Genomic DNA, 10,826 nt, shown 5'->3' on the forward strand with positions numbered 1-10,826 from the left:
TAATTATTTGGGCTTACTAATAACATGGTTTTTTTTTCTCCTTTTTTAGTCATTGTAAGATACTAGTAAAATTGTAATTTCGATTTCTCTACATATTCACAATAGATAGTTAGTCTTTATATTTTAATTTGACATAATTTGATCATTTACTTTTATAATGATATTAGTTAGTCTAAATAATTTACATCTTTATATGTGATAGTTTTCTTATTATTTTACTATCACGTCATTTGTATGCTGACAGGTGTCTAAGAATAAAAAAATTATTTGCACTTAAAAGGTTATAAGTGATTTTCTTTCAACTATATATGACCGTCTTGGTAAAAACTATGAACGTGATAAAGTGGCACGACTATAAACGTGATAATATGTCTTAATTAAGACAGAATATTCATCTAAAGTATAACTTGTAAAATCAAGTTGCAACTTGCAAGGAAGCCGTACATAAAGAGAGCTTTATTTGATGAATTAAATTTGATTTTATAAAATTTATCAAAAAACATACCAAGATTATAGCATAATAAAAATTACAAATTTTAGTTTTTATATTTGTGATTATAATTGGACCTAAATAAAATAAGACCAAGTTTTAGATAAATTTTTAACTCTCTTGATAGTGGAGTTAATCATTCAGCTTATGCTTAATATTTTTTTATTTGGATTTAATTAAGTAAATATAAAAAAAATTGGATATTGTTAAGGATTTTTTTTATATTTTATAATTTAATTATGAGATAAAAATATAGGATACAAGAATTATCAAGTCCATACAAAATCTCGGCTATCAAAACTTCATTATCATTATCAACAAGTTGGATACAATGATAAGGCACATTGCCTTCTCAAAGGAAGAATTCAGGTTCGAATCTTGGACACGAAATTATTGGAAAGGATTATCACGAATCCCAAACATGAACCGTAAAACATGAACAATATATATATATACTTGATAATTGCCACACCCCCTGAGGCTCCCCTGTTTGGCATTTCAAAAACCAGAATACAAATCATGGTATTGAAAAAAAAGTGACATCCCAAATAGGTTTTTAATCTTTGATTTAAATAAGCCCTAACTTTTTTTATTGAATAAATAAGCCCTTAACATAAATCGACATTTCATTGAAAAAAACAGCTATATTAAGTACAAATAAAAATAAAAAAGGTAGGTTCACTTAATAAACGTAAACTAGTTCAAGGGCTTTTTTTAAAAGTTTAACCTGTGTTTTCTTCATGATAAAACAACAGTAAAAAAATCTACTAGCCTTACCTGACCAGAATAGTACTTTGAACTAGTTATACAATAACTCAATGGCACAAATTACTAATCCAATCATGTCCACTGCCTACTTAAAATCTCATTCAAATCAAGCATTTAACATTATTATACGAACATTCATCAAACCTCCAATGCCAGCAATATATTGGTAATCAAATATTTCGAGCCAAAGGGGGAAAAGAACCCCAGTTTAAAAAGTCAACATATCTAGAGGAAATTAACTCTAAAATGGTTTTTAAAACATTTGTGGTTAGTCTTCAGAACACGTTTACATTTCCCCGCACTCGGCTATAATGCATGGTAGTTTTGGCCTATTGTTCGGTCCTGTAGCCACATTCTCAATCTTCCGAACAACAAGAAGACTATCTCCGAGCACCCTCTACATGACCATAGACAAATCATTTGTTATTTCGAAGAAGTAACAATATTCTTCAACTTTATAGAAGGTAGGAAATATTGATATATTCGGCACTAATAGGTTTGAGAACGTACCCCAAATACAACATGCTTATTATCAAGCCACTCGCATTTTGCACATGTGATAAAAAACTGCAGTCAATAAACACTGAAATCAATATAACCGAGAAGTTTATAACGGCAGATGATAAAAGTTCTACCAAGAACCTTTAGAAATCTTAACTAAAAGCACTCAAAGGCTTGATGTATTTGCAACAACCATGCTTCCACCCAATCTCAATTCACAAAACTGGGATTGGACAAACCAGAGAAATAATTCTCGTGCCCCTTTAATATATAGAGATGCTTGATCAATACCAATGCTGTGGGCATGAAAGCACATAGACATTCTTTTACATCATCAAATTGCATGTTTGCGCATATGCATGTAAGCATATGTTACTCCAATTATTCATTTTTCTTGAAGTACCCAAGTCTAACACCAGTGTAAGATGCATTTCTGGACATGGTGGTAATTGAGATATGACCCTCTAAATCCATGGAAAAACTTAGAAAAAACTGAACATGCCTATCTTAGACAGGAATCCATATCTGGACATTACACTCAAATCCGAGTAACATTAATGTAAGCAAGAGAGATAGAGTAAGTTACCTGACAACCATTGGTGTTTGGTCCACTGTTTGCCTGCAATGGAAATGGCAAAAGATATGCAATTAATAAATTTTCATTGAACTTATCCATAATATTCTAGTATCTTCATATTTTTCTTTCTGTTTCTCCCTCCAGTGTTAAGAGAATGTGAATCTAACACCAGTTGTGAACCCCAAGTTCTGGGCCATTGGTTGGGTGTTCACCTTCCCCAAGGATAGCCTGGGTTCGAATCACAGTTGTACAAAAAAAAAAAACCAGTTTATCAACAAAACAGAGGTGCGATATAGAATATTGAGGACTGGAAGAGGACTAAAAATTAAGGCACTTCGCAAAGATTATCGAGATGTGGCAACAAAATCCTTTCCCAGGAACCTCCCACATCTAAGTTTTCTCAATCACTTCCAAAATCAAAGAAGTCAATGCTTTCTATACCTTCCTTTATCAAAAAGATATTTACAAAAAATGAAGAATCTTCGTTTGAAAAGTTTAGAGAAAACTGGAAAAAGAAAATATTGCTAAAGGAATACCATATAGAAAATAGCATACCATTGACAGCAAACCAGGACCAGTGTGTTTGGCAATGAAATTTTCATCGTCAAATTTGAGCCCATAAATGGAAGTACATCCACTACCATCACCCTGCAATGTAAGATTTCACTGTAACTAATACATAACATGGGAGAAAATGGTCTAAATAGCATAATCATTGTCAACAAAAAGTAATACTCCTGCAATATTTTACTCCAACTCTTTATTTTTGCTTGAGATACCCATGTCCGACATATATTTAGACTTGGGTCAGGAATATGATCCTCCAAGGACCCTAAAAAATATGGAAAGACAGAAAAAAATAAACAGTAACTTAGCTCTTCTGCATCTTTTATGTTTAACAAATCAAATTTTAATGAGCTAAGCTAGACCTTCCGTTACTTTGGCAAACACTACACTCCAATTTTTGGGTGAAAACAATCCTTAATAAGGATATTTGCGCCCTCATCCAGGCTACAATGGACATTTAACAAAGAACGTAACAACAGAAAAAAAGAAAAGAAAAAAGAAAAACACAACAACAACAACAACAACAACAACAACAATTCGATCATATCATCCTCTCAAGTCAGCAAGCCAAAACTTTTAACTTCTGAAATAATCTAGCTTTAAAAGGAGTCCCACAAAATCATTATTCCCAGATACATAAAGAGTAAAGAGTTCATAATCTGCAAAAATCTGAAGAAGCTAATTCTGGGTATTTAGAACTAACATGGAGGAGCAAAGTGGCTAAGATGATAAGTGCAAAAAGAAAGCTATACAGTAAAGTAACAACCTTGAGGAAATCTCCAGCTTGAATCATAAAATCTTTAATAACCCTATGAAATTGGCAACCCTTGTAACCAACAGGCAACCCAGCTTTCCTGATATTCAATCCAATTAATAAAATGAGTAAGTAGCAATTATTTATTTTGATGAAGATAACAGAAAATTTTAAGGGAAAAAAAAAAGTGAACCTGTATTCGCCAGTGCATAGCTGCCTGCACGACGAGCAGAAAAATTGAAAATCAGAATAGAAATTTGGAAAAGTGAAAAATAGTTATGGAAAAAGAACAAAAGAAGGGAAGTGAAAGGACCGGAAATTTTCGGCGGTTTTAGGGGCAATATCAGCGAAGAGTTCCATTTTGATACGACCGGCGGGGATAGAACCTATGGTTATATCGAAAAATACGATTGGATTTTTTGGATTAGGTGGCCTAACGTGCCACTCCACTCCGCCAGCACCGCCTCCGGACATCATCGCTGCCGCACGCACCTCTCTTTTTTCTTTTTGCTCTCACTGTTTAAGAACTTTGGCTCTAGCCTCTAGTAAAAGATTCTGGGTTTGTAGGCTTTGATCTCTCCGGTGGCACCGTCGAGATTTGAATGCCTTTTCACTTGAACTCAAATTTAATTAATTGAGATTAAAAGTAACGGTTTCGCCATTGGTCTGATTGAAAAATTATTAAAAATTTTAAAAAATTTAGTTTAATTGGTTTTAGTCGGTTCAATTGATTTTTAACCCATTCAATTGGTTCATATTAATTTTAGATTGGTTCTCAATCCAATTTGTCCAACCGATCAATTTGGTACGATTCAAACAATAATTATGGAAAGTAATATAGGCTTCAACCTTTGAGACAATATTAGTGAAGAATAATCTTTTTTATAACTACATCTAAGATCACTCAATTATTAGTCAGTTTACACTTTGATCACTCAATTTTAAAAAATTACAAATTTTTCATTGAACTATTTGAAAATTATCTTTTAAAATCATTGAGTTGTTAAATTTCTAACTTATGTTTGATGGTTGTTAACCTACTATCTCTCAAAAAGTAAACTTACTTAAGGTCACCCGAATATTAGTAAATCTAAACTTTGGTCATTTAATTTCAAAAAGTGACAAGTTGGTTATGGAAACACACTTAAGGTTCCTCCTTCACAGTTATATTCTAGTAATTGCGCCACTGTCCAGCTCTTCCTGTAACAAAGAAACACACTAAACTAGAGCTTTTTCCCTTTATTTTTCAACTTTATGGTTTAATTTTCCTTGAAGTGGCATAAAACTCCATTGATTTAAACTTGAAGCCATAAGAAGAAAGTCTTCAATCTCTGTCCATCTTCATCGGATGGGCAAATGGCTTTGATATGTTCCTTTTCTCAACAAGACTTTCTCCTTAACCTTTTGGACTAAGCCTTCTCACTAGAAACTATTTGACTAACTCCAAACAAAATCTGGTAAATTTGAGTATTTTATTTTTGTGATATTTTGATTCTCTTCTATATGATTTAATTTTGGCTCTTTGCATTTTGTAAGTCCTATTTGGGGCTCACTAACAAAGTAGATTTTCTTCCTTTTTTATTTGGTTATTTATTTATTTTTGTTTGCTTTGATTGTGGTTATTAGTTGTTGTTAATACTATTTGAATTATCAGGTTGGGGAATAATGGTGCAAAGATTGAGCGACAAGTATATGATTTTGGTCACTCAACATTTCAGTCAACCAATTTCAAAATGTTACAAGTTGGTCACCGACTTTGATTTGCATTGGAGACAATGAAGACTGACGAGTATATGATCTTGGGTTTGCAAAATTAAACAAATTAATAAACATATAATTTGGAAAATCGTCAAAGTTCTAAGAACACCAACAATGAAATAAGGTGGATTTTAACCTAAAGGAACTTGCTAGTTCATAAACATAAAGCTAAACTCTTTTACTCTCCATCTAAAGAATCTTGCGAGTGTTCATGGTGTTCACAGTTTTTTGTTTTGAAATATTTGCTTTCTTGTTTGAAACAATTCGATAGGAAAAAAAAGAGAGGATGAATTGGAAAGGGAAATAAGTACTTGAAATTGAAATAAGTGTTGGAATGGAACACATTTCATGGACAGCCATTTACCTCATCCTTTAATCATAAGGTCAGGGATTCGATCCCTACCCATAGGAATGGAGCACATTTCATGGCCAGCCATTTACCTCTTCGGAAAGCACCCGCAGCGAGAGAAATAGTCACTGCTACTGATGATGGATACCTTAGTTACAACCAAAATAGAAATTGAAAGAAGTATTGGAAATAAAGAAGTGGAGTTTTGATCCGTTTGGTTAAAATTTTCTTTTGTTTCATTTTTCATTTTGTTTTTGAAATTGAAATAAATGTTGCAAATTTTCTTTAATGGACATTTCCTTCTTTCAGTATAATTTTTTTAGATTTCATTATTGGTGCGGTTTTGAATTTTTTTAGATTTTTTCAATTTATAATTTCGATTTATGATGAAGATGTGTTAAAGGACTAAATAGATATGATTTATAAATGTAGAGGGTTAAATTTTCTGAATTATTTAGAATTAGAACCAAAGTTTATAATGTGTAAATGTTGAATAAAGTGTGTTATTATACCAATTAAAAAAAAGGTAATGTCATCATTTCTTTTGTAACACCCACACTCAACTCGGTTGTCAAATCTGAATGTGAGATGTTACATTTTGTTGCCAAAGTAACTAAGACTATCTTGATTAATTTGTATCAAACTTTAAAAGAAAAACATGACATAAACTCACATTTTACATGTTATACTAATGATACGCATTTAATCAAGACTAATTGAGCCCACTTGTAGTGACACGGGTTCGTATGGGTTAAACACGGAGGCAGGATTCAAGTCCAAACTCAAACTATCAAAATTGAATAATGTGTTTTAAGACAATGAAGTCATGTCTTGAGACATGCTTCCCATGTTTCCTTATTTTTGCTTCGAAGTTAAGTTATCTCGAGACAATGGGGCTTACGTCTTGATATTCAACCTCTTATGTCTCAAGACAAGTCTTAAGGCATAGTTCTCCTGTTTCAAACCTCTAGCTTCAATGTTTATGTGTCTCGAGACATGTTCTTAATGTCCCGATACCAAGTGGTCGCTTTACCTATAAAACACTTTCTAACTCATTAAAAAGTAACCAACACATTACTAACTCATATCAACATGATATTAAATAATCATTCATCAAATTGACCACCCTAAGCACACCTAACACATCAAGGATTATAAGCCTATTTGTTAGGTATGTTAGGCCCAAAAATACCAAGAGGGGTAAATTGATATCTTAAAAATTCTCTACAAACTATTCCAAAATAAAATAGGAAGGGGGAATAGCTTGAACAATTTGATTTATAGTGGTTTCGCCCCAATTACTTACCTCCACTCCCTTGATATACCTCAACCAAGGATTTTCCAATTCATTATACTTGAATTGATACCTTTCAAGGACAAGACATAACCCTTACAATCCTTATCTTTTTCACAAAGCTAAGATATAACCTTCCCCTAATTTTTATGGCTTAACTAGAACCTTTCTTATCGCTTTAAGGTTTTATACCTTAAAAACCTTAAGTATACTCTTTACAACAAAAAGAAGATGTCTTGAGACAAGTTTGAATAACAGTTGTTGGCAAGCTATGTCTCGAGACATATAGGCTTACATCTCGCAGATTGACAGGCTTATGTCTCGAGACAATCTGTTAATTGTCTCTAGACATATTGCCCAATGTCTTTAGACTTGCAGCTCTTGAAGCAAAATTTTGCTTTGAAGTTTTCATGTCTTGAGACATATAGTCGTGTGTCTCGAGACTTGCATACCAAAGTGCCTTAAAAACATTTTATTAAGTACCTTAAAACACTTTGGTATTAACCCAAAAATATTTTGATAAATTAAAACACATTTGAAACATATTTTTTAGTATTTTGTAAGTTTTTGAAAATGTTTGATAAATTTTTCAACCATATTTTCACCAAATGACTTAGGAAATATAATACATATAAAATTTATATTAAATGTTGTTATATCAAAAGCTTGGGACATCAAAGTTGACAACAATCAACATGATCAAGATTCAAAACTTAATATTAAGACCTTATAGATCTAAAGTATGACCAAATATACCAAAATAGCATATAAAACCCACAATTCAACCTAGGTGTATGCCATTAACAAATTATAGACAAAAGATGCATGAACGATGTCCGAGCTGAGTTGTAGAGCTTTGGATGCTTCAGGAATTCATTGATCTAACACGTCACCTGATCGACACCTGCACACAGAAACAAACACATCCATACATTAAGTATTGAAACATAATGGTGCTAATATAATTTGGATTCAAAACATAACATTAAATAATTTGTAAACTAATAAAACATAACATTAACATACAAAAAATGTACATGATATCAACTGTTTCATAACATCTATAATATATATCATTTGATCACTCTTTCATGATACCCTCAAGGCATTTTTGTCGAAAAAATCGATTTAGAAAACAGTCATTGTAGATACAATAAGAGTTTAAAAATTTTCTTAAATCGAGACTGTTGTGTTATTTATAATAAAAAAACTTAATCGAAATTATACATATGCTTTGTGTGAGATGGGCTAAAGTTGATCCTGGCTTTCAACCAAATGGTCTCCCCCGATGTCCTTGAACAATGAATTGCCTCGAGTGTGGGCTCGAGCAACACGAACCAAATCACATAATGAAAACTTTTATTTACTTTCAATGAGAAAATAGATTCTCTTTATAACCGATAAATGTACATTTGTCCTAGAAAATAGAATTTATTCTTAAAAATAAATTCTACTAATTTCTAGCAAAATAATGATGTATGAACTATAACAAATATGGTTCTTTAGGTATTATATATTTGGTCAAAATGTGGTAATGGCTTGAATATAAGTTGAATAGATTTAAAATGCATGTTTTGATTGAATTTGATTAACTAGTGGTATAATTCAAATAGAAATGATCGTAGTCACTCTAGCAACAAATGTGGCATCCTGTCGCTCGGACCCGACGTTCGGGTCAGGTATAAGGTGTTACAAAAAGTTTGTAGAGACTCAATCAACTCATCAATACACATTATATCAAAGTCTTTTGCTTCTTCAATAACTATCACTTTGATGCTAAGTCCTTCTGGCAAAGATCTAAGAACCTTTCTAACTAGTTTTACTTTGAGTAATCACTCCCGAGAGCAAAAGCTTGTTTGCCATAAAACTCATCAATTGTCTTATTTTATTGCACCCTCAAGGTTTCAAGCTTAGTAGTCAGCACTTGCAACTTTGATTGCTTAATTGTATTTGTACCCTTATGTGTTGTTCAAGGATATCCCAGCCTCATTGGCAATGGTACATTTAGAAATCCTCTTGAATTATTAAGCATCCTCACCATAAAAATTGCATAAAGAGCCTTTGAATTCACATTAGCAAGGTTCTCCTCTTCAATGGTCCAGGTCAACTCAAACTTAGGTGTCTTGACACTAGAGGCTTTAGTGAATGGGGCGTTCCCAACCAATAAAAACAATTTTTCATCCATAGACTTGATGAAAGCCATCATTCTAGCCTTCTAGTAGGCATAGTTCACACTTCATATCATCTAACATGGAGGGATTGAACACTAAAGATTCTTCCATTTCAAGCAAATATCAACACCAAGATTTCGACTAAATGTGCTAAGTGCGAGGCTCTAATACCAATTGTTAAGACTTAGAACGATATTTGCAAAAAAAAATAAAAATAAAAATTGAACAGTGCTACGAGTAGTGCCAACTACTTCAAGCACTGATAAAGAACAAAGATGATCTCAACAATATGTTTATGTAGTTCAGTTTTCCTATGTCTACGATGCCTTGCCTAGAGAAATAATCCACTACCTTATTAAACTCATATAACAAGCAATTATAAGAACTTATACTCACCAAATTAGCAACCTCACTTTTGCACCTAAGATTTAGGTTTCTCTCCTCTAAGTTTTCCCCCCTAATACTTAGGGTGAAAACCAAGTAACTAGTTATCACACTCAATATACTCACAATCACAAGTTCCTTACTGAACGAATAAGTGCTCAATCTCTCTACGAAAAACCTATACAAATAACAAGTATTTAAACTACTTTCAATTTGTTAACATACTATATCAATTAGAATCAGTCTTCCCATTAATAAAGCAAGATATTTTATAAAGTGAAACTTTAACTCATTTTTATAATTTTAAATATGCAATATAACACTTCGATAATGATTAATTTTTTAAAAATTTTAAAATTAGCTCAAATAATGTTTACGATGCGCTAATATATAAGAAAATTTTTAATTAACTTAAGTAATGTTACATATATAATTAGAAAATTTATAAAAAAACTAAATAAATTAGATAATTTATAATGTATATAAACCAAGACAAATAAGAAAATTAAATATATATATATATTTAAAATTTAATATGCATTATACATTTTAGGTAATTAGATGACTTGTTTAAAATCTTAAAATTAGGTGATCCATTAGATAATTTGTTAAAAAAATTAAAATTAAATAATTTGAATTAAAAGTTCATTTTAAATTAATAGTTATTGTCTTATGTGTCGTTAAATAAATTAGGTACAATAATTTATTTCACCCTTTAATTTTACCCTTTAATTTTACAAAAAAAATTATTTTAATCGTATTTATTTTTTAAAACCCTTTTAATCCTTCAACTAACATGGTTTGAAATAGCACCTAAAAATGAATTTAAAAAAATTAACATTCGCTAATTTTAATGACATGGCATCCACGTAATAGTCTAAATGTATATCACATCAATAATTAATTAATTTTTTAAAATTTAAAAATTTAAAAATATTATAAAATCATTAAAACATTAAAAAATATTTTAAAAGATATAAAATTTATTTATATATTTTTATTTTTAAAAATTAATTTATTAATGTGACATATACGTTGACTACCACATAAATACCACATCAACAACTACAAATGTTAACATTTTCATTCATTTAAAATGATGATTTGACAAACAATAGAAGTGATATATATATACATCCAATATCACCTTTACCTTAAAAGACACTGTTATAAAAGAAATTGACCTCTAAAAATCTCCTAAAACATTCCCAAA

General features: G+C 31.1%; 1 protein-coding gene across 1 annotated transcript; it reads right to left on the reverse strand.

The window, feature by feature from the left end:
- Positions 1-1,322: 1,322 nt before the first annotated feature.
- On the reverse strand, positions 1,323-4,357 carry LOC107927521 (peptidyl-prolyl cis-trans isomerase CYP22). The gene is made up of 7 exons (XM_016858608.2): positions 3,971-4,357; positions 3,851-3,874; positions 3,670-3,757; positions 2,892-2,984; positions 2,346-2,378; positions 1,769-1,825; positions 1,323-1,655 (listed from the first exon to the last, which is right to left on the reverse strand). The coding sequence occupies exons 1-7, from the start codon at positions 4,132-4,134 to the stop codon at positions 1,545-1,547; spliced, it is 570 nt and encodes a 189-aa protein (XP_016714097.1). The 5' UTR covers positions 4,135-4,357; the 3' UTR covers positions 1,323-1,544.
- Positions 4,358-10,826: the final 6,469 nt, after the last annotated feature.

This window comes from Gossypium hirsutum, chromosome D04, assembly GCF_007990345.1.
Source record: "Gossypium hirsutum isolate 1008001.06 chromosome D04, Gossypium_hirsutum_v2.1, whole genome shotgun sequence".
Classification (NCBI taxonomy): Eukaryota; Viridiplantae; Streptophyta; class Magnoliopsida; order Malvales; family Malvaceae; genus Gossypium; species Gossypium hirsutum.

Coding starts and splice junctions, on each gene's coding strand:
- LOC107927521 (XM_016858608.2), bottom strand. CDS start 4,134: ATGATGTCCGGAGGCGGTGCTGGCGGAGTGGAGTGGCACGTTAGGCCA. Junction 3,875..3,970: donor AAAACCGCCGAAAATTTCCG/GTCCTTTCACTT, acceptor CTCGTCGTGCAG/GCAGCTATGCACTGGCGAAT. Junction 2,985..3,669: donor AAGCTGGAGATTTCCTCAAG/GTTGTTACTTTA, acceptor CTTACATTGCAG/GGTGATGGTAGTGGATGTAC.